Here is a 25,061-nt window from a genome sequence, read left to right on the forward strand (position 1 = left end):
GTTGGCACTCATCCTTTAATGAATGGCATAAGACCTTTCCCAAGAGTGGATAGAAAGTCTGATGCCTCCTGGATTCAGTGGCATCTGCACAAGACAAAGCAGAGCTTACAAGGATGTGATTACCTGTGTCAAAGGTTTAACTTAGAGGTTGATAAGTTTTGGAGATAATGAGGAGCCCTGAGGGACACCACATTGCATTCGATAATGTTATGTTATGTTAGGAGTTTATAAAGCACTTGGTTACTCCAATCGGAATATCCCCATCTGAGACTGGTTTTGAGAATGGTGTGGTCCAGCGTAAGAAAAGTTGCATGTAGTTTGAAAAGGATCACAGCTGCAGAGCCCCTAGAATCTATGACATTTTTACACTTTTCTAAAATTTAAGACGGCTGTTTCTGCGCCTCTGCCAGAATAAAATCCCAGTTGCCAGGGGTCCAGCTGCTGCTGCAATTCAATAGCAAAATGAAGGGACCCCCTTTATATACTAATTTTCAGGCTAGGGAAGAAAGGGGAAAAAAATTAGCAAGAAGTGAGAAAGATTCCCTCATAGCCTATTTATAACTCCCAAAATGACTTTGTTCTCACCATTTTAAATTCCCAATTTACTCACAATAGTGACAACAAGGTATCATTTGTATAATTTTATTTTTGCAATTTCTTTAAATAAATTTCATTTCATTTTCCTTAATATATGTCATATTTTTTACTTTTTTTCCCCTTTTTTTTGGATAAATGTCAGACTAACAATAACAATTCATATTCAAAAACATAAATACAAACAATAAATACAAATAATTACAAATTCATAATTCCTTTCAAAATTGAAAAACCGTCCCTATGTAATGTTTAAAAAACTACACAGACACACTCCATTTACTCCAACACATTCATACTAACTCACTAATTCACACAAAGGACAACTGAACATAGGATTAGATTGTATTCTGATGAATAACACTTCTTCAACCAAAAAGGTTTTCTATTTAGAGAGCAAACAGCTCAGTATACAAGAGGTGTACGGTCGACGCGCGTTTCGGTGGTATGAAGATACAAATTAGACCACCTTCATCAGGACCTAAACAGTAGCCATTTTCATCTCTACCATAGAAATCAAGGGACCTAAAAAAGTACATACAAAAAGTCATCAGCACTGTGAGTTAATTATTATATCAAAACATACTCCAATACTTAATAAGGGCCAAACATGAATATGCAATAGATTGTGTCGGTCAAGTTCCCTCCCAATATCTGAATGAGTCTCACAGTCCAAAAGACTCGGATAGGTTACGGGTTAATATTTGAATCGATTCATACTCTATTCCTTATCACACAATGTGTGACCTAATATCGGAGCCCCAACCCTTATCATTTAGGAAATGAATGCCTCTACTCTTCATTGTTGCCAAGTCTTCAGATGAGTCAGAGAAAGAGCGGGAAAAATCAGAAGAAGACTCTAGACAAGGAGAAAGTCAGAAGAGGAATATAGACAAAAAGAGGGGAAAATAAAAAGCAAGACCATAAAATAATAGTCTTTTAAATTTTCTCACCCTACTACTAAAGATGTTATAACATTACTCACTCGGTCATTAATTAAATAAAATATCCAAGGTTTGTCCGTCTGTGTTTCCTATGACATCTGTCATACGTATTGTAGTGATGTACTTCACTATGTTCGATCTCAAGAGTCTTTATCTGTTCAAATAACAAAGTTGACAATTTAGAAAGTGGCGTGTTTTGCTCAGTGCGCACATGCATAATATGTAAATCTTGGATTCCCAACTATTCTTACCAGAAAAGAGCTTGTTTCAGGGTTGTACTGCTTTATTTTATTTTCTCTCTGTGGTCCACATTACCAATCAGGCACAGTCCACGTTGATCCCGTATACGTCAGGGAGAGATGTACATAACTCTATGAAAGTTCTTGCGCTCTACTAAGATATCATATATATTCTCTGTAAGAAAAAACAATAACAGAAGAATATATAAGACCCATCTCTATATCCAGTGTACACATGTACGTTAACCCATCTGGGAACCAGTGTGTACTCTACTTAGCGAGTTATGCAACAACAAGCGATCAACGCAATGTCCCCGATAGTCACTATCTACCTCAATCTCGCCATATCAGTGACCATAACAAATTAATAGAATGGTCGCATAGTGCATAGGTCAAAACAGTTTCCGATGTTTATTGGCAACCTAAGCTTGCAATCAAAAAAACCCATCGAAGGCTAGCCAAATTACGGTGTATATTGGCATCCCATGATTACAATTCTAAAAACGATCGAGGGGGGGCTCACCACCAACTACTATTATTGCTTACAGGGAGTTAGTTAGCGCAAGATTCTCTCAACATACAGCCCATACTGATCCTAACAAACTATGTCTCCTATCTATACCCCCTGGGTCAAGGCTCTGGGAACATACTCACTTTTTTTGGTCCAGGCGTGTAATCCTATCCACACACCAACATTTCCGTTTCCACTCAGTCAGTGACCTGAAGCTACTGATAGTTAGTACGCGGCTTTAAATACCCCTAATTTACATTTCGAATGGCGCGAAAACCCCGCACAGTTTGTCAAAGGGGATAGAGGTAGGACTAAGTTACTCGTAGCCATCTAAGCCTCGTTCTGGCATTTCGTAGCTGGAAGATAGAAAAAGGACTTTCCTTATTCCTGGATGGTCGCCATGTTTGAATGTATATATAGAAGCGTACGTTAATGTAACATAAATACATCCATAATACACTAACACCTCTATATATATTAGTATGGTATGTCAAGACATGTTGTACTAAGTGGTCCATTATACCGGATGATAACGCAAAACAAAAGAGAAAAAACCACAGATAAATAATTGAAAAACCGCTCACATTCCGATCTACAAGGACGACCAAGTAATAATAAAGCGTAACCCCAAAGTCGAATGCAAAGCATGCTTCCAGTCCAACAAACAAAGAAATATAATCGATTGTAACTTCTCGGAAAGGATTTAAAAAGCTAATTCCATAATAACCAAGAGGTTCCAACCTGCTCCATATATAAACAGGGAAGCACAGAGCCTTTATGTATCACTTATTCCTCTCCATCATTCAGTCTATGTGTTGCCATATATATAGTTCATGAGCATTCTCCCAAGAAGAGTTTTGCACAAGTGTACTTCGTGGGAATTCTCCAAGGAAGAATCTCACACGTCAACGAGGAGATCTACAGAATGATGTGTCCTATGTGGCTACATACCCCCATAGTTGTCACCCAGTAGGGTACTAGAACATCCCTAATTTCGTTCTTATTTTTCATTTTCTTCACGCGAACGCCACGGGACATATCTTATTCTTGCCTGAATAAATCACATAAACCACAGATAATAACTAAGTGCCATGCCACAAATAATGGTTATGTAATATGGCAGGATATATCTTCATTTAGCCCATTACGTATACAATCAAGGTGAAAAATCCAGAAAGTTTCACGTCTTTTACGTGTTAATTTCATAGGTTGACCAGCTTTACTCTGTATCTTTTCTATTATACACCATTTCATTTCCATCTCCGAATGTTGTTTATCTAGAAAATGCTGTACCACGGGCGCAGTAGTCTTCTTATTTCTTATTGCAGACTTATGTTCACTAAATCTAAGACGAAATTCACGTCCTGTTTCGCCCACGTATGCAAGTCCACATGGGCAGAAGAGTATATAGATAATATTACTACTTCTGCAATTCGTGAGATCTTTCAAATTAATCTTAACGTCTTTGTACATGATCGATGTTGTGACTTCTGCTGCATCACATGCGTGGCAAGAGCCACATCTGTGGTTGCCCAGAATCATAGGTAAACCTGTGATAGTTGCTTGATGTATAGTTTTACCCGTATTGCTACGAGTATGGACTAAAAGATCTCGTAGATTTCGATTTCTGCGATATGCCACTAGCGGTAGTTGGAGTTGGGCCTCATCTTCGTTCGTGTTTAAAATCCGCCAATTTCTATTGATCACATTCTTAATCTTGAAATTGAGTGCTGAATGATTGATAACGCAGATGATTTGGTCACGAGGGGCACGAGTCGTGCCTTCTAAGAGTGCATCTCGGTTATAATATTTTGCCCTCTTATAGGCATGTCGAACGAGCCGATGTGGATAGCCTCGACACAATAATCTCCTTTTCAATGCATCACCCTGTTTGTGAAAGTCCCCCATGTTCGTGCAATTGCGACGAACACGAAGGAATTCTCCAAAGGGGATAGAATCCTTTTGACAGCTCGGGTGGAAGCTACAGTACTTTAATATGGTATTTTTTGCCGTAGGTTTCCTAAACAGGCTGACCTGTATGTTGCCACTAGAACCATCAATCAAAAATGTCATCAATAAAACGTTTCCACAAAAAAACATTTTCAAAAAAAGGTGCCGCTTCATTAAAAATGTTTTTCAACTCTCACTCGCCCATGTACGCCACGAGAGAGGCAATGTGGAGACTCTTCATGAATATATACTGTGGCTCAATGCGAGCGACAAGAACTTGAAATTTTCTGCTAATTACAGTACAGGTCAAGTGGAATTCTTGGACCTCAAGATTGATGGTTCTAGTGGCAACATACAGGTCAGCCTGTTTAGGAAACCTACGGCAAAAAATACCATATTAAAATACTGTAGCTTCCACCCGAGCTGTCAAAAGGATTCTATCCCCTTTGGAGAATTCCTTCGTGTTCGTCGCAATTGCACGAACATGGGGGACTTTCACAAAAAGGGTGATGCATTGAAAAGGAGATTATTGTGTCGAGGCTATCCACATCGGCTCGTTCGACATGCCTATAAGAGGGCAAAATATTATAACCGAGATGCACTCTTAGAAGGCACGACTCGTGCCCCTCGTGACCAAATCATCTGCGTTATCAATAAATCAGCACTCAATTTCAAGATTAAGAATGTGATCAATAGAAATTGGCGGATTTTAAACACGAACGAAGATGAGGCCCAACTCCAACTACCGCTAGTGGCATATCGCAGAAATCGAAATCTACGAGATCTTTTAGTCCATACTCGTAGCAATACGGGTAAAACTATACATCAAACAACTATCACAGGTTTACCTATGATTCTGGGCAACCACAGATGTGGCACTTGCCACGCATGTGATGCAGCAGTAGTCAAAACATCGTTCATGTACAAAGACGTTAAGATTAATTTGAAAGATCTCACGAATTGCAGAAGTAGTAATATTATCTATATACTCTTCTGCCCATGTGGACTTGCATACGTGGGCGAAACAGGACGTGAATTTCGTCTTAGATTTAGTGAACATAAGTCTGCAATAAGAAATAAGAAGACTACTGCGCCCGTGGTACAGCATTTTCTAGATAAACAACATTCGGAGATGGAAATGAAATGGTGTATAATAGAAAAGATACAGAGTAAAGCTGGTCAACCTATGGAATTAACACGTAAAAGACGTGAAACTTTCTGGATTTTTCACCTTGATTGTATACGTAATGGGCTAAATGAAGATATATCCTGGCATATTACATAACCATTATTTGTGGCATGGCACTTAGTTATTATCTGTGGTTTATGTGATTTATTCAGGCAAGAATAAGATATGTCCCGTGGCGTTCGAGTGAAGAAAATGAAAAATAAAAACGAAATTAGGGATGTTCTAGTACCCTACTGGGTGACAACTATGGGGGTATGTAGCCACATAGGACACATCATTCTGTAGATCTCCTCGTTGACGTGTGAGATTCTTCCTTGGAGAATTCCCACGAAGTACACTTGTGCGAAACTCTTCTTCGGAGAATGCTCATGAACTATATATATGGCAACACATAGACTGAATGATGGAGAGGAATAAGTGATACATAAAGGCTCTGTGCTTCCCTGTTGATATATGGAGCAGGTTGGAACCTCTTGGTTATTATGGAATTAGCTTTTTAAATCGTTTCCGAGAAGTTACAATCGATTATATTTCTTTGTTTGTTGGACTGGAAGCATGCTTTGCATTCGACTTTGGGGTTACGCTTTATTATTACTTGGTCGTCCTTGTAGATCGGAATGTGAGCGGTTTTTCAATTATTTATCTGTGGTTTTTTCTCTTTTGTTTTGCGTTATCATCCGGCATAATGGACCACTTAGTACAACATGTCTTGACATACCATACTAGTATATATAGAGGTGTTAGTGTATTATGGATGTATTTATGTTACATTAACGTACGCTTCTATATATACATTCAAACATGGCGACCATCCAGGAATAAGGAAAGTCCTTTTTTTATCTTCCAGCTACGAAATGCCAGAACGAGGCTTAGATGGCTACGAGTAACTTAGTCCTACCTCTATCCCCTTTGACAAACTGTGCGGGGTTTTCGCGCCATTCGAAATGTAAATTAGGGGTATTTAAAGCCGCGTACTAACTATCAGTAGCTTCAGGTCACTGACTGAGTGGAAACGGAAATGTTGGTGTGTGGATAGGATTACACGCCTGGACCAAAAAAAGTGAGTATGTTCCCAGAGCCTTGACCCAGGGGGTATAGATAGGAGACATAGTTTGTTAGGATCAGTATGGGCTGTATGTTGAGAGAATCTTGCGCTAACTAACTCCCTGTAAGCAATAATAGTAGTTGGTGGTGAGCCCCCCCTCGATCGTTTTTAGAATTGTAATCATGGGATGCCAATATACACTGTAATTTGGCTAGCCTTCGATGTTTTTTTTTGATTGCAAGCTTAGGTTGCCAATAAACATCGGAAACTGTTTTGACCTATGCACTGTGCGACCATTCTATTAATTTGTTATGGTCACTGATATGGCGAGATTGAGGTAGATAGTGACTATCGGGGACATTGCGTTGATCGCTTGTTGTTGCATAACTCGCTAAGTAGAGTACACACTGGTTCCCAGATGGGTTAACGTACATGTGTACACTTGATATAGAGATGGGTCTTATATATTCTTCTGTTATTGTTTTTTCTTACAGAGAATATATATGATATCTTAGTAGAGCGCAAGAACTTTCATAGAGTTATGTACATCTCTCCCTGACGTGTATGGGATCAACGTGGACTGTGCCTGATTGGTAATGTGGACCACAGAGAGAAAATAAAATAAAGCAGTACAACCCTGAAACAAGCTCTTTTCTGGTAAGAATAGTTGGGAATCCAAGATTTACATATTATGCATGTGCGCACTGAGCAAAACACGCCACTTTCTAAATTGTCAACTTTGTTATTTGAACAGATAAAGACTCTTGAGATCGAACATAGTCAAGTACATCACTACAATACGTATGACAGATGTCATAGGAAACACAGACGGACAAACCTTGGATATTTTATTTAATTATTGACCGAGTGAGTAATGTTATAACATCTTTAGTAGTAGGGTGAGAAAATTTAAAAGACTATTGACTATTATTTTATGGTCTTGCTTTTTATTTTCCCCTCTTTTTGTCTATATTCCTCTTCTGACTTTCTCCTTGTCTAGAGGCTTCTTCTGATTTTTCCCGCTCTTTCTCTGACTCATCTGAAGACTTGGCAACAATGAAGAGTAGAGGCATTCATTTCCTAAATGATAAGGGTTGGGGCTCCGATATTAGGTCACACATTGTGTGATAAGGAATAGAGTATGAATCGATTCAAATATTAACCCGTAACCTATCCGAGTCTTTTGGACTGTGAGACTCATTCAGATATTGAGAGGGAACTTGACAGACACAATCTATTGCATATTCATGTTTGGCCCTTATTAAGTATTGCAGTATGTTTTGATATAATCATTAACTCACAGTGCTGATGACTTTTTGTATGTACTTTTTTAGGTCCCTTGATTTCTATGGTATGGATGAAAATGGCTACTGTTTAGGTCCTGATGAAGGTGGTCTAATTTGTATCTTCATACCACCGAAACGCGCGTCGACCGTACACCTCTTGTATACTGAGCTGTTTGCTCTCTAAATAGAAAACCTTTTTGGTCGAAGAAGTGTTATTCATCAGAATACAATCTAATCCTATGTTCAGTTGTCCTTTGTGTGATTTAGTGAGTTAATATGAATGTGTTGGAGTAAATGGAGTATGTCTGTGTAGTTTTTTAAACATTACATAGGGACGGTTTTTCAATTTTGAAAGGAATTATGAATTTGTAATTATTTGTATTTATTGTTTGTATTTATGTTTTTGAATATGAATTGTTATTGTTAGTCTGACATTTATCCAAAAAAAAGTAAAAAATATGACATATATATTAAGGAAAATGAAATGAAATTTATTTAAAGAAATTGCAAAAATAAAATTATACAAATGATACCTTGTTGTCACTATTGTGAGTAAATTGGGAATTTAAAGTGGTGAGAACAAAGTCATTTTGGGAGTTATAAATAGGCTATGAGGGAATCTTTCTCACTTCTTGCTGCTGCAATTCAAGACATGTCAAACGTTCCTTATCAACAATTTGATCACTGACCTTTCTCATAAAGTGGAGGAGCGATTGTACAATAGCTTTTCACAACTTAACTATCCAGCATTTTCTTCTTGAGAAACTGATTAACAGCACTTACAATCCACTGATAAAGAATGATGTCTGAGTATAATGAGAAGGTGACAATCTCAGTAAGGAATGAAATAAATGCTTGGCTTAGAAAATTAAAAATAGAGGCTAAATAGGTATCATCCAGTAGTCCACTTTGACCTGATGCATCAACGTACTACTTCTTCTGCAGTTTTGGAATTGAAGAAGGAACAATAAGCCTCTTCAGAGTGTATATAAGCAGAGATCAAAGGTATGATTATCATTGGTTGTGTGTCTCTAATGCCTTGAATGATAGTCTGTATTTTAGGAATTAATTACTAAGCAAGCAGGTAACCAAATTCTTGTGATGCATTGGTTTGATTTGATTTGTCCTCTATGACTGCTGAAAAAAGGAGGAAAGGGAGTCTGCAAATTCTCATAGCTGGCGCACAAATCTATAATTCGCTGCCAATGGATATTTATGATAGGAATAGATTTCTAACATTCAGGAATGATCTTAAAATGTTACTTTTTGACAACTACCTAGACTGCAGCTTTCTTATAGCATTCTTATGTGTTTGCGGTTGTTTTGTTCTATGATATTTTACAACATTTTTAATAGATTCTGGCCCCACAAGACAATCAATTTTGTAAATCAGTTTAGTAGTTGGTGCAATGAAATAAAATAAAAATTTTAATCTAAAGGAACAACTGTTGGGCAAAGTTGTCAGCTAGGACAATTTAAGTTTTAAGGTACTTGATTTTGGTTTGAAAGAAGACCTATTAGTATGATCTCAATGTTTTTTTATGACGCACATTATTGTTAGACCTATCAGCCTTAGCATGGTCTTCTCCCAAATGTTTTGCCTTCACCCTCCTATTTTTCTGAATTTGTTTTTGCAGGCCTTAGCACTCTGTGCACTTTACTACTGCTAACCAGTGCTAAAGCGCTTGTGTTAATTCCCTAAAACATGGTAACATTGGCTTGCACCTGAATTGCGTATTTAATTTACTTTTAAGTCCATAGTAAAGTGGTACACTATATACCCAGGGCCTGTAAATTAGATACTACTAGCGGGCTTGCAGTACTTTTTCTGCCACCCACTAAAGCAGCTCTTTCAAACATGCCTCATGTTTGCCATGGCAGCCTGTGTTTACAGTTTTAAACTGTTATGTTAACCTGGCAAAATAAACCTGTAGCCAGGCCTACACCTACCTTTTTAATACATACACATCACCTCTAGGGTAGTTCTTAAACAGCCCCTAGGACAGGGTGCAGAGTAATTCAAATGTGAAACATGTACATTCTACTATTACATGTCCTGGTAGTGAAAAACTCTAAAGCTAATTCTTCACTATTGCAAGGCCTGCCTCTCTTACAGGATAAAATTGACTTACCTTATTACATTTAATAAGGAATAACTTTCAATTGGGGGAGGTAGGAATGTCAAGATTGGTGTCCAAAGAATTGCCTGCATCCTGTATCCTGGGGCACAAGTGTAGCTGGATGTAGGTCATTGTGTTTTACTCTCAAACAGTGAGACAAAAGGGGAATGGGTATTGGCAGGATGAGCCATCTTTGATTTGATGAGGGGGAGTAGCTGCCACCCTCAACACCTGCACATCACAAAGACTCTGCCTCAGCACCTGTACAAAGGGTACCACACTCGTTGTTTGTGCCCCCAGTCAAGCTGGGCCACAGTAAGGAGGCTGGAAAATCCAGACACCTCTGTATGGGGAGCACTCTAGAAGCTTCGAAGTGTGTACCAGGAATAAATAATGGATCTTTAGACCCCACTCTTCATAATGCTTCTGGACCTGTAGAAGACTCAGAAGAAGGACTGCTATGTGGCCGCAAGAAGGACTGCCCCGCTGCCCTGTTGTCCTACTGTCTGAGAGAAAAGGACTGGGCCTGGAACTTGAACCCTGCATCACGAGATTAACTCCAGGGGCTAGTTGGCTGGCCTCCTTAAGAGAGACTTAGGGACAGAAAAGGCTCCAACCATCTTGAACTATGCACCTGAACTCTACCTTCTGTGAGTCCTAACCCCTCAACTGTTGCCCGTCCAGTCCTTAACACTTGGAAATGGGGTGCTCTGCCAGGCTAGTTGTGGTCTCATCAGAACCGTCGCAGCACGATGCACACCCGACGTGTGCAATGTAGCCTAGATGCACGACCGCATTGCAGCTCTCACAGTTCATCGCAACCACTGCTGTACAATGCATTCTCATTGCATAATTCGCTGCCCCTCATCAGAACCTCTGCAGCCTCAACTCAAGCCTGCATCACAGCCCTCACAGCTTCTCTGAACCGCCGCTGCGTGGCGCAATGCCCTGCAACCGGGATTTAAGGTACATTTCACATTGGGACTAAATTGGTCTCTGTATCCAGACAGCACTCCATCGCGGTCAGCCTAAACTAATGACTTTGTCCTGGTCCGGTGCAACCAGATAACCACAGTTGGCACTTTGTACTTTTAAGCACCATTTTTACCTAAACCTTTAAAAGTGCATATCTCCTGTTCTACTACCTGGACATTCGTCATTTTGGTGTCAAAAGATTCATCATCCATTTGTGTAAATTGGTGTGCAATTTCTTTCTTGTTGTGTTTCACTTTATTGCTATTTATTGATGTTTGTGTGCTGCATAAATACTTTACACATTGCCTTAAAGGTAATCCTGACTGCTTTTGTACAAAACTACCAGAGGGTTAAGCACAGGTTAATTTAGTGACTTTGGTGGTTCACCCTGACAAGGATTATGGCTGTTGTTGAGCAGGGTTCTCACACCACTCAGCCAACAATCTAATTTCTCACAAGTATCATCACTATAATAGGATCTACACCATTTGCTTTCCATGTGGTGAAATGGTAGCTGTTCCCTTCTTGTTCCATTCTGATATAATGAGCCTGCAGAAATCATCTAATTCCTGCTCTGTGCTGGAAGATTGACAAATCACCATACTGAGTAGCATCAGGGCAATTGACAAGTCAGTTTTGCCCAAGCTCAGGTCGGTTTAGCTATATCTTTAACATGCTGGTACTTGGCAATAGAGATTATGTCAGAAAAAGAAATTAGTTATTGGTCCAAGCTTTAGGAGAGATGTTACCTATCTCATTCAAATTAATTGGGGCAGGGATCAGATCAAGAGTATTAAGTTGTTGATAAGTGGGTTCCGGTACTAGTTGATGTAACCCAAATGACTCCATTGAGTTAACAAAATCCAAAGCTTGGTTGTTTGTGGGGTATCAATGTGTAGACTCAAGTTTCCAAACAGCAATACTATGGCTTTCTGTAAGATCAGCTGCACAGTAAATTCAGCTATATGCTCTAATGTCTTCCCACACCTTTCTAGGAGATGAAGCCATATTGTGACAAATGTTAGAGTAGGCTCAGGAGAAACTGGAGAGAGAGAGGTAATTATTAAGTAGCGATGGTAATGCGCAAATAAACAGCCTATCACTGTCTAACCTAGTGGATCTTCTTGCCCGAAGATCAAGTTCTAAATAAAAAGCTTTCAGAGCGCCTTCCTATGTGGATGAGTGACATTTCAGAAAGTGTAGTACTTTTTTTTGATTTTTGCAGAATTTTATATAGCGCGAATTTGACCCAAATCCAATTGGGTATCAGAGCGCTTTCCATAGCACCAGTTACGTTACATGAGGACACACATTCATTTTTTGTTAGGAACGGGGAGATTAAGTGATTTTCCCAGAATCACAGGATGTTCAGTGACATTACCGAGACTCAAACTCAGTTCCCCAGGTCCGAGGTCAAGTGCCCTAGCCATTAGGCCAACTCCTCTCCCCTTAGGTTACATGTTACACTGCTTTATTTGGAGATGCCAAATCCATCATTTCAATGTAAGAGTGTCCTTGCTCATGGATGTGTCAGGGTTGCAGTTGGCATTAATGAAAAATGAAGAACGAGTTGGTTTCTGCTCACAGCTATCCTTGATTTTACAGAGCTCCACACAGAAGGCATGATTTTTTTTTCAATGAACTGTCTTTGAGTGAATCTAGCAAGGCTGGGTTTATCTGGGATTGACCAGAGTCAAAGACAGAAGACAGGCCACCATGAAAACCTAAAATAGCAGACCCAGCATATGGACCCATACCTAAAACCCCCCTGGACCAGGGCTCACAAAATTGACCACATCACATATGTAACACTGACTTATGATATAACTCATACACAACAGTAGAGGATGCTGTAAGTGACACTAGAGTGACATCACAAACACTTTGTTCTTATGGTTAGTTTACTAGTAACAAACTCTTTGTGTCTGGTATGTACAGACTACTTGTCATGCTAAGGGTGTACTACATCCCTTGCTTATAGTAGACGTTGCAACATGTATTCTACTGTTACTTCAGAGACTACAGAGATATGCTGTGATTTTTTTATGTGTTAAAATGCTGTTACACCATGAGTGATTTATATTCTAATAAAAAATTACTAGTGACAGAAATGGGAAGTGTTTTAGTGTTGTATGTGAGGACCTCAGTGGTGCTAATATTGTATTTTCTCCCATCCCCTAAACATGATTTTGAAGCCAAAGGCAATGAGAGATATGATATTTAAAATGTGCTACAGTAAAAGTTCATCTCCATCTATGCTTGGGTGTAGAATTGTGTGAGAAAAGAGGTTGTATATGCATGTGGATGCATACCAATTATGAATTGGTCCGTAGATAAAGTTTTAGCTTCTTATGAGCAGAAGAAATACCTAAAGGTGAAGGGTGGCATACTTGGTGGTACAATCTTGCATCAATTATAGCATACAGTATGGTCAGGAGAACAAACAAGAAACTCAAAGGAGCAACTGATAGGAATGGCCATTTTACAGCCAACCATGGCACATGCTTTTAGGAGCCCACACAGGAGCAACAGAAAGCAACACATAGGAATAGCCACTGTAGGGACAGTCATGGCATATACCCTGATTTATCAACTGTGGGTTGACTGAAGCAACTAGTATAACAGACAGCCATGGTATGTGCCTTAACAGTCGACCCAGGCGTACTAGGATCAAACTGTAGAAATGATCGTTATGCAGCTAGCCACAGTAGTGCTTCCGAGGGGGCCAACCAGTGGTGGCAGCGGGGCAGCCCATGGGGATGGGTGTTATACAACTAGTGACATGTAGGCTGTGGGGTTCCACCAGAGTGGCACTACAGCAACTAAGAAATTAGCAGACCTCACATGCATGTAACTCTCTCCGGACCAACCATCAGAGGCAATGTCATGATCCATTTTTGGAACATAAAGATAGTATCAATCAATGATCCTACAAAAGGAGTGCAAGTATGTATATTACAACACAAAAGATGGCGGCAAGGTAATGGTCAAAAAAATGTTTTGAGGGGTTAATAGGGCAGGGTCTTGTCCAAAGTCCATTCTGACCCAAGAAGGGATGAGGCCACAGGAGATGCATTTAACCTTTCCACCCACCAGTTGCATGCTTTGACCATATGCCATGTGAGTGAGGGCTAAGATGAGATTGCTATCCTTGGAGGAACATTGCAGTCAGCTGGGAGTGAAGTTGATTAGGGGCTCAGAAAAGCCCACATAGTCTGAGTTACAGCAGGCCCTTTTGGGAAGGAGCAGTCAGGTTGGAGAAGGGAAGCAGAGGAAAGGAAGCTAGAATCAGTTCGCCTGAGAAGGGATCTATACTAGAGTGGATGAAATTAACTTCACCAGCTTCATCGATGCTGGCAATGGTTCAAGCAGGTAAAAATCATGCTAAAAGGAGTTTTCACAGGCAAGTAAGTAGCCAGAAAATTAAAGTAGCCCCACTTTCAACAAAAGCACTGTGGTCACTAAGCAAGAAAAGCAAGTGAACCAAACCTTTTCCTTTGCCGTGTCTTTGGGGCGGGGCCACAGTGAAGAGAGGCACTGAGGGAAGTGGTATGTGCACTCACTTCACTACACATGACGATTTGACCGGCCGTTTCAGGCCGGCCAAACCATCATGCGTAGTGACAGTTCTCTCCAACCGAGCAACGCTGTTGGGTTGGGGAGAACAGGCACAGACTCACAGTCTGTCCTGGAATGCAAATTGAGGGTGCTCAGTCCAATCCTGAAGTTGCTCTCATATGAGAGCAGCTTCAGGATTGGTCGCAGGGCAGGCTGGGAGCCTGTGCCTTCGGAAGAAGAGAGGAGAAGTCAAGCACAAAGCGACGGATGGCAGCAGGCAAGTTTCTTTTTTCTTTTTTACATTGATTCCTCACATTCCCCTTTCCAACCCCCCCCCCGCAACCCCTCCCACCCCGACCGCTCCCCCCCCGCAGCCCCTCCCACCCCGACCGCTCCACCTCTTTTCCATGACACGAGCCAAGCCTGTACTAGACTCCTGTTTGAAGCAGACCTAGAACCCACAACAAAGCAGGAGACAGATGTCTGGTATTACAAACGTAGGGTTCTTCAGCAACCAGACTTGGTTGACATAAGAATTGTGTTTTGCTCCTGCTTGATCCCTTTTAAAGTTGCAAATGTTTTAAATGTGCCTCAGACAACCTGTCAGGCAAGATTTGACAGTTGTGTGTTAACAGTAGAGGCAGTAAACCCGACCTGTCCAGCTGAGCTCAGGGTAGTCATCCATACCGATTCAGGCCAACCTGTCAATCAAAGTGGTGTACTATTTAGCTACTGGGAGGAACATCACACCTAATTAAGGTTAAAAGCTGCTTAAGAGCTAATTTAGATTAGTCGTCAGGATCTCAAGGCAGCGAAAATGTAACTTTCTAAAAGTTGCTTTCCCCAAATATTTATTGACATTCCAATTTCACCATTGAATTGGGGTTTATATTACAAAAAGTGGTTTCATTGTTTTTCTACTTTGTCCCACATTCAAGATAGCAGAATTAGTTTTATAATCTGTACTATAGTTCTCTCAAAGGACATCCAGGGTTTTCACTGAAAATAACTTTTGTGGGTTTGTCATTGCAAGGACATGGTAACATTACATTCCAACATGTCCCACTTTTAAATACCATGTACTCTACCATGTGGGCTATAAGGACTACATAGGGGTGACCTATTCATATTTAAAATGAAGGTGTTTCCCCTGTCAAAAGGGTTATTTTGACAGGTCAGCAGTCAGGCTACAATGGTAGGCCTACAGCTATGTTTGCCCTATCACCCTAGTGGATGACACAATAGGTGCTGTAGTCCACAGATGACATCTAACTTTCCATACCATGGGTGTCTTTTCTACACTATATATTATGACCTTCCAGGAGAATTAAATATGTCATTCAGAAATTAACCAATGTGTATGTTTTAGAGGATAGAGCACACACACTGAGCACTGGACAGCAGCGCCCCTGTGTGCAGATTATATATAAAGAGCAGTAATAAAATTCAGCAATAAATGTGACCATGCAAAATGGGGCATTTTTTCTCACTATTTAAATTTATATTAATATTAGAGAGCTAGCAATGTTGTCATGGCATCACATAGAAAAACATGATATAGCATAACATAACTTGACACCCATGTCGGACCCATAATGTTCACCTTTGAGGAGAACTATTTCCTCTCTTAGCCAAGAACTAACTAGAACTAAGATTACCCAATTTAAGGGTACGATTATTGTCACCCGATGCCTGCATCCGTGATACTCTACAACCATGTTCCTAGGAGGGCAAGGAGAAGCTCGTGATTAGTACCAAGAACATTTACGTGGACTGAGATTAGAATTCAAATTGATAAGCCCTTTGCACGAGAAAAATGGGACAGGCAGGAGAAAGAGAATATCCATGACCATAAGAGACGAACAACGAACAGATGCCACCTGCCCCTATTTAGAAGACTTTATAATGGTTGGGTTTGTCTTCTTTCAAATTGTGTTTTATGTCGCCAATATATGCATTTTATTAAATTGTATGGTGTTTTGATTGGACGGTAACAAAGGCTATTCCAGAGTTGAGGGCCATTTAGTCTAATGGTTACAGCAATATTTATGTTAAGATTTGTGAAAAGTATGCTTTCCCATAGGAGATATTGCATCAGCTCCTTCTTGTGTGAAATTGTGTTGTAATTGCATTTGTCAATTAGTCCATTTATCTTTTTACAGCTAAAGTAGTCTTAAAAGCACAAAATACATAAATACAATTATAAAATGTACATAAAAACCAATTCCGGGAAGTATTACAAAGACACTCTAAGCAATTTTACTCACAAACAGCAATAAAAACATTTACATGCAAAAAGATGCACCGTACCTCTTCCTCGTAATCAATGAGCATGTAATAGAATTAATTACCAATTCCATTATATAGCGCTTACTACTCTGATGGTGCGTTGAAGTGCTTGCATCTCGGAAAGTGGCTAAATAAAATAAACCATTAAAATGTAAATCTGTCTGTTTTACCACAGGAATGTAAGGAATGTGTATTAGTTTATGTAGAAGCCTAGCATGTAGCTTGTCTTCCTATTGGTGATGTTTTTGTGAGGAAAGTGTCAACAGTACAGGTTCCCAATTCAGAAATTGTTTGACTTTTGAAATTTTACATACTCTGGAGTAGGCTAGGCCAGCAAGCTGCAGATGGTGATGGGATGAAGTCGAAAAAACGGATACGATTGACTCTGGTGTATGAAACACAAACAAATCCCTCTAAAAAGTTGGACAAGAATTGGCAAAGCCAATAATTTCTGTCTATGAGAGAGGGTTTGGCTTTGACAGTGTTTTTTTAGCCTTGTTGTACATTGTATATAGCAGCGCTGCTGCTATACTGCATGGCACATGGTTGAAATGTTTTTAAAGTGCTATGATCTGGCTAGCGATGGCTGTGTTGTAGTGCTTTTTTTATTGCCTGAGGCAGCAGGCAGGAGGCAACATGGAGGGAGGGAGGGCCGGCATGTGGGGGCATCACAGACAACTGAGAAATTTTGCGCTACGCTACTGCACAGAGTTGGGGCAAGTACATGAGTGAGACAGCTCAAAAAGTTGCCCTTTGTACAGTGCTTACAAAGAAAAAAAGTAGCGCATAAAAAAATAAACAGTGGAAGGACACAAATAATGAGTCCATGCTCCAGGAGAGGGACATGCACACAAAGAGAGAGGAAGCCTACAACGGCTGACTCTAAGGAGCAAGGAAATGAGATTGACAATGAATCCAACCAATGGTAAGCAATGGGGGCCTTTAAGCATACTGTTTAAAAATAAAGGGGCTCATATATGAGCCCCTGCGTCACTTTTGCGCCACCGGTGCGTCACTTTTTGTGACGCACCAGTGGCGTAAAACATGCGCCATGATGCGCCATATTTACAAAGTGACGCATCTACCTAGATGCGTCACTTTGTAAACCCCTGCGCTACATTATACCTGCGTCAGGTATAATGTATGCAGGGTGGGCGCTCCCACGTAAGTATGCATCGTAGAAGTGACGCCGTGAAATCTACGAGATTTCACTGCGCCACTTCTAGGGTGCAAATGCGTCAATATCTTGCGCCTGCCTCACAGCAGGCGTAAGACTGACGCAGGCCCTTTCACATGGGGCTTGCCCCATGTGAAAGGACACATTGCTGGAGTTGCGTCACTTTTGTGACACACTCCAGCAATGCGTCACTTTTGCGCCTACAGATACGTCAGAAATACTGACGTATCTGTGACTCCTTGCGACATGATGCGTCATACTGTAAATATGACGCATCATTGGAGTCGCAGGGAGGGTGCAGTGAAAAGTGACGCATCACTGTTTTCACGCAGTGATGCGTCACTTTTCATAAATGAGGCCCATAAGGTCTTGAAGAGGCAGCGCATGCACAGTCTAGGCAAGACTTAGAAATTAAAGGGTGCTAATGCTCTCATTGTCTGACTCTAAAAGGCATTGAAAGCGCCTCTAAGATAGATGTTCACTTCACATCTCCATGACTTTGATAATAAACCCACTTTGTCTCAATACAATAAATGGTGTTCGATTCTGTACGGTGAAATATGCGCCTGCAGTCTAGTTGAATCTGAAAGAATCTACGTCACATCAGCCACTTCTGAAGTTTGAACGGATCCGGAAAGTGTATTTTTTATTTTAACTACCTTCCACTCACCTCGTCTTCCAGCAGTGCGGGCAGCGGCTCGAAGTCAAAGAACTCCGGCTCCTCTTCCCCCAGCTCTGCTTCCTGCTCTCCCTCGACGTGATGAGTTCTCGGGACTTCTAGACTTTCCATACTGGCGTTTACACCCGAAACTGGCGATGTCCGATGACCTTTCGGGATCACGGTCCGCGTACCCCAAATCAGGGCATGTTTTCCCGCAGCGGTGCCCTCGCCTTGCGCTCGTTCCCGTGGCTAGTTTCTTTTCCTGGATGTTCCATCCACCCACCCGTGCTTATTTCACTCTTTTTGTTTTCGTTTTTTTCTAGTTTCTGACTTTGTTTCTGAAGTTTACGGCGACGTCATGGCAACGCGGCGCCCTGTCCGAGGCTCCACAACAAGGAACAGTCATGAGCTTTCCCCGCCGGCAGGCTCCTCCTTCCTGTTCACACTGCGGCCGTCCCGACAGTGGGACTGCAGAGGTGTCGGAGCACAGGTCTGCACTGCACCCTTCCCCGCCACCTGTGCTGTCCGTGGGGCGGCGCCTGTCAAGGCACGGTCCGAAGCACCTGTATATAGCAACACCGTGGAACAAGTATTAATTGTTGCATGTCAATCAAGCCAGCTTTTACCAACTCTCGTGATGTGAGCTACTGACATGTAGTTGACATCAGCATGCACAACATGTCACGTGACCAGTCTATCAGGATTAAACTAATCGGGCATTCCTACTGAGGATGAAAAATAACCACAGCGACCGTACCACGTACAACATGCAATGAACTGAAAGTAAATACAATCAAATGTGGGTGGTGCACCGCACAGCTATTCATTAATCGATTTTGCTTATTCTCTGTTTTCTTAAGTCTCCAGCTTGTCAGTCGTGGTGTCAATTGGGGACCAGGACCGTCTTAGGTCGTAGGTCACACGGCACAAGTGATGTTTGTTGTGTGCTCCAGCGGTCACGACAGTCTACTGGCCATAATGGTTCACTCTGTAAGCACAATACAAAGAACAATGCGCTGCCAGCTCCACATAATGAAACTATTCACAGCGACAGAAGAGGCCTGTGACTTCACAAGGCGCAGTTGTATGATACAGTATGTAATACAGCTCCTCCTTGGTCAGGCTCAGAGACACGCTTATATGTCTCGCCTGCTTCATGCATACACAAAATATTAAATTAAAAATGTGCGATATATATATGTATATTTGTTAGACCCGAGATCCCTGGTTGGCTGAGGTAGGTACCTTAGGCCAAATAGGGACCCGCGTTTCCACGTCAGGGAAAGGAAGGTCACCTTGTGAGATAGCCCCGCTCATCATGTGGTAGCTTGGCACAAGCAGCCAGGCTAATCTTCAAGGCAATTGTGTAAAGTATTTGCCACCATGCTCACTGCAACCCAATGATGACACCACAAATAGACTCCACACGAGTTTTATAAAAACTAGTATACATTTTATATAAAAAGATATACGATAAGACCACACAATATAAATCCTACATATGAGTATGTGTAATATTTCTCCTGGCTGGTTGTTAGGCCAGCCACCCCTTGTAAATTCTGACAATATTAATGAGCACTTCTAAACATTCCACTGTAATCCTAATACCATGTTATGCACTTCGTAATGCTAGAATCAGGCACTATTGCAATGTAACAATAATGCAATGCGTAACGCAACAATCAGGCACTTTGCAATGTAAAATAATTGAATGCGTAACGCAGCAATCAGGCACGTCGCAATGTTAAAATAATGCAATGCGTAATACAACTGCCAGGTACATCGTTATGCAGAAATAAGGCAATGCGTAATATACTAATCAGGTAGTTCGTTATGGAGAAATAATGCCATGCGTCATACACTAATCAGGTGGTTTGTTATGCAGGTATGATGCAATGTGTAATACATCAAAAGGTATCTCCCAGGAGGGAGAAGGAGGGTCTAAGGGAACAGTTTACCGACCAAGCTACAGTTCAAATCCCCAATGCAATTAAATGAAAGCTCATAGCAGAACTGGTAGTCAAAAAAAGGAAAACTTATGAGAAAAGACAAAAGCCAATGCCTGACTACACAGAGAATCTACTAATTCTAAAAACCTATAGACAAGTGTTAGAGTGTAGATAAAAAGAAGCAGAAAAAGTTTGATAGGATTCCCATCAACTGCCAAAGAGAGGCCAGTGTCATCACGTGGTCATCCTTGAATCTTGCTACTATTCCTCTAAGCCTAGAGGCAAATTGGGTAGCAAAGATCAAAACTGGACAAAAAAGATAGAGCCAGAAAGAGAAATCGACCAAGGTCGGCCATTCATGTCTCGTGTGATGAAAATAATAACGCAGTGCAAATGTGTGAAGGTTAAAAAGGGAGTTGGGAGGGAGAAACAAGAACTTTAATATACATCTCTCTGCCAATCCAATTAAAAGTGTGTAGCGGCAACTTTTAACAAATAGGTTGCGTCTCAAGTTGGTCGACTAGTTTCAGCCTGAAGGGATTTTGTTCCCGGCTTTCTTCAGGACCAGAGGCTACTGCAAAAATGTGACAAAAAGAAAATACAAAATATGTAAAACAAGTTGTCAAACAATACAACCTGATGTGGTAAGATCTCTGGACAAGTAGGGTACACTTCACTCCTGACTTGTGTGAGATTCTGACCTCACCTCACCCGGTAACCAACTCAGGTATAGGAGACCCCGCCCTCTCCGTCGGTGTCTCGGTCTCTCCTAAGTTTGTGGGAGACAAACTTAGGAGAGACCTCTGGTCCTGAAGAAAGCCGGGAACAAAATCCCTTCAGGCTGGAACTAGTCGACCAACTTGAGACGCAACCTATTTGTTAAAAGTTGCCGCTACACACTTTTAATTGGATTGGCAGAGAGATGTATATTAAAGTTCTTGTTTCTCCCTCCCAACTCCCTTTTTAACCTCCACACATTTTCACTGCGTTATTATTTTCATCACACGAGACATGAATGGCCGACCTTGGTCGATTTCTCTTTCTGGCTCTATCTTTATTGTCCAGTTTTGATCTTTGCTACCCAATTTGCCTCTAGGCTTAGAGGAATAGTAGCAAGATTCAAGGATGACCACGTGATGACACTGGCCTCTCTTTGGCAGTTGATGGAAATCCTATCAAACTTTTTCTGCTTCTTTTTATCTACACTCTAACACTTGTCTATAGGTTTTTAGAATTAGTAGATTCTCTGTGTAGTCAGGCATTGGCTCTTGTCTTTTCTCATAAGTTTTCCTTTTTTTGACCACCAGTTCTGCTATGAGTTTGCAATGTGTAATACGACAATGAGGTACTCTGTTATGCAGAAAAAAGATATTGCGTAATACACTCCGGCACCGTGATGGTGTCTTAGGCGGTCTCTCCACCACTCCTTCTGACTCGCAGTCAGTCTCTGTCAACAGATGCCCCCAACATGGGTATGGTGTAACAAAAAGTGCAGCTCTGCACTCTGGCCCTGGTACAACCACTCCCTTGGCAATACGGGCCGTGATACGAGCCGAAGCAGAGGCTCGCACTCTCGAAATGAGAGAGAGGCCAAGAGCGTCTCCCTCCAAGCCCGCACCCCACCCAAGAAGTCTACACATGGTACCTGGGGGGCGCAAACTCACTCTCCTCTCCTCGTCCAGTGACTTGGGCCTCCGATGCAATCTTTGTGAATTGGCAATGGCTGGCTCAGGCCGGCGGCTCAGCTCCTCCTGTGCTGCCGGTCTGGGCTGCTACTGCTACGAAGATCTCAGGGCACACGCCCACAGCGTCCCTTAGACTCCTTTGAGCTTTGGGTGCACGATCACCGGGCACTCCACGCGAAGGTCTCAGCCTGCATGAAGGACACACGCACAGTGTCGCTGAGACTCACTTCAACTCCGGGTGCACGTTAACTAGGCAATCCTCACAAAGGTCTCATGCCGCACAAAGACACGCACACAGCGTCGATGAGACTCTCTTGGACTCCGGGTGCACGATAACAAGGCAATCCTCATGAAGGTCTCACCCTGCTCAAAACACACGCACACAGCGTCGATGAGACTCACTTGGATTCCGGTGCACATGCTAACTGGACAATCCTCACAAAGGGTTCAGGCTGCAAAAAGCACACGCACACAGCGTCGCTGATCTTCGCTTGGACTCCAGGTGCTCACGATCACAGGGCACTAATTACTAGGGTCTCAGGCTGCAACAAGCACACGCACAAAGCGCCACTGAGACCCTACTGGAAACTTTTGTGTTCATGAGTGTCCGCAACAGGGAGCCAGCTCACCTCGGGCCCTTGGGGATAAGTTACTTCAGGACACAGCATGGCAAAGTCTTTTCAATCAGGGGGACACAGCACACAGCAAAGTCCCTTTAGCCTTTCCTTGGTTAAAACAGCAAACTGCAGGCCAGCCCCAGAACACACAGCAAGGATCAGTCCTTTCCTTAAGTCTCTTCAGTTGTTTCTTCCTTGGCAAAGGTTACTCTTGACCACGAAGTAGCTCCAGTCTTGTTCCATCTTGGTCAAGCCATTCTCCAAAGTTCAGGGGCTTCAGCTCTCATAGTTATACCCCTCAATGGCTTTGAAGTCTTTGAGGCCCATTAGGATGTCGGGCGGACTTCCATCCGCCAGCCACCCTAGCCGTGCTGGGACTGGCCGCCAGTGGTGCGACGGTCCCGCACCGGGATTACGATGCCACCGCCACCGTGGCGGTGGCATCCTCCATTCTCAGCATTGTGGAGGGCGGTGCTGTGAGCACCGCACGCCACAATGCTGGGAATGCACTGCGTGCCTTGTCATGCACAAGGTGACACGCTCCGCGAGGTGCCACTCACCATGTCCATGCCAATGCCCCTGTGCATCCCCCACCCCCAATACCCTGGGGGCCCACAACGGGCCCCCGGAAGAGAATTCCGCATTCCTTTCCGCCATGTTAATATGGATGGCAGTATCTAGCAGACACCGCCACCATATTAAACCCTTTTCCGCCCGGTTGACTTGTCAGCGGGGCGGAAGAGCGGCGAACTGTCTTCCTGTCTGCCGCGGTACCCCTGCCATACTAATATGGCGGGGGTAAATGGGTGGCGGGCAGGGAAGGATGTAGGGTGGCCTCTACCCTCACTTTTGTGCTTATAAGGATATAGGGCGGATCGCCTCTGCCATGCGGGCGGAGGCGATCCGCCCTACATCCTAATGGGCCTCTTTGTGTTCAGGGGGCACTGACCCCTGTTCAAACCAGTTCTGGGGGCCTCTCTGCCAGTGACACCTTCTTCCTTTAATTAGTGGGGGTCTGGATTCTCAATCACTCAGCAGGAGATGGGACAATTGTTTTATAGCAGCAACCCAGACCTCTTCACCTCTAGGGGGTATTCCTCCCCCTACACTCCAGATGCAGGTCAGCCTGTTGCTGTCTCACCTCCTCCCCTGGATCAGGACATTCCTCAGATCGTATCGCTTTCAAATTCAGACAGTCAATCCACAACCAGGCAGACACACAGAAATGTAAGAGCACAAAAACCCAGCCACTTCTAAAAGAGTGGCTTCTAAACACACAGTGCAAAACCACCTTCATAAAAAGATGTGCTATTACATTGTGAGTTCAGGCACACTAAACTTCACCTCTCCATTTTAAGCCTTTGGGAAGGTAGGCTGGAAAACATACTACACAGCCTTCCCAATCTATCCTATGGGCAAGATGGCCTTTCAACAGAGAAAAACGAAATGGAGATTATTTTATTGCCAGGACATGGTACACATCTTAGTACATGTCCTACCTTTGACATGCACTGCACCCTGCCTAGGGAGTACCCTGGATCTACCATAGGGGTGTCTGGTGTGCATAGAAAGGGAAGGGTACGGTCTGGCAAGTGGGTGCACTTGTCAGAACAACATGGCAGTTTAACAAACTGCGCACAGGCACTGCAATGGCAGGCCTGAGTTCCCTTTTTAAGGCTACTTGTGTGGGTGGCACAATTAGGGCTGCAGGCCCACTAGTAGTATTTGCATTACCAGCCCTGGCACACATAGTGCATTTTACTAGGGACTTTCCAAGAAAGGCAAACATACCAATCATGGGCAACCAATTACCATTACACTTTATACAGGGGGCACTTGCAATTTGACACTGTTTAGCAGTGATAAAGTGTCCAAAGCATCTAAGTTGGCAACACCATGTCAGGAAAAAGGTCTAGGGGAAAGGCAAAAAGTTTAGGGAACTTTAGCCAAAAAGGGCCAAGTCCTTCACAATATATATATATATATATATATATATATATATATATATATATATATATATATATATATATATATACATATATATATATATATACAGCATAAGGTCGGCCATAATGAAAGCAAAAAGAAGGACAAGGGAAGACATTCTTTTTAACAAAAGTAACACAAAGAAAGAACTGGAGAATGTCAATAAAAATAAAAATGAGTGCAGGATGATAACAACTTACAATATCCAACATAAGAAAATAAGAAGCATCCTGACCAAACACTGGCATTTGATCTACAGTGAACCAACGCTAAGTAAATTAGTAAC

The 25,061-nt window shown here is 42.1% G+C and overlaps 1 protein-coding gene across 1 annotated transcript in view; it reads right to left on the bottom strand.

Annotated features, from left to right (window-relative positions):
• Nucleotides 1–18,912, bottom strand: part of KNDC1 (kinase non-catalytic C-lobe domain containing 1) — a 575,645-nt gene extending 556,733 nt beyond the window's left edge. The window contains exon 1 of the mRNA XM_085606188.1: nucleotides 18,548–18,912. Within this exon, the coding sequence (XP_085462314.1) occupies nucleotides 18,548–18,667 (120 nt within the window). The 5' untranslated portion in view covers nucleotides 18,668–18,912. The remainder of the gene's footprint in view (nucleotides 1–18,547) is intronic.
• Nucleotides 18,913–25,061: the final 6,149 nt, after the last annotated feature.

This window comes from Triturus cristatus, chromosome 1_2 (genome assembly GCF_964204655.1).
Source record: "Triturus cristatus chromosome 1_2, aTriCri1.1, whole genome shotgun sequence".
NCBI lineage: Eukaryota > Metazoa > Chordata > Amphibia > Caudata > Salamandridae > Triturus > Triturus cristatus.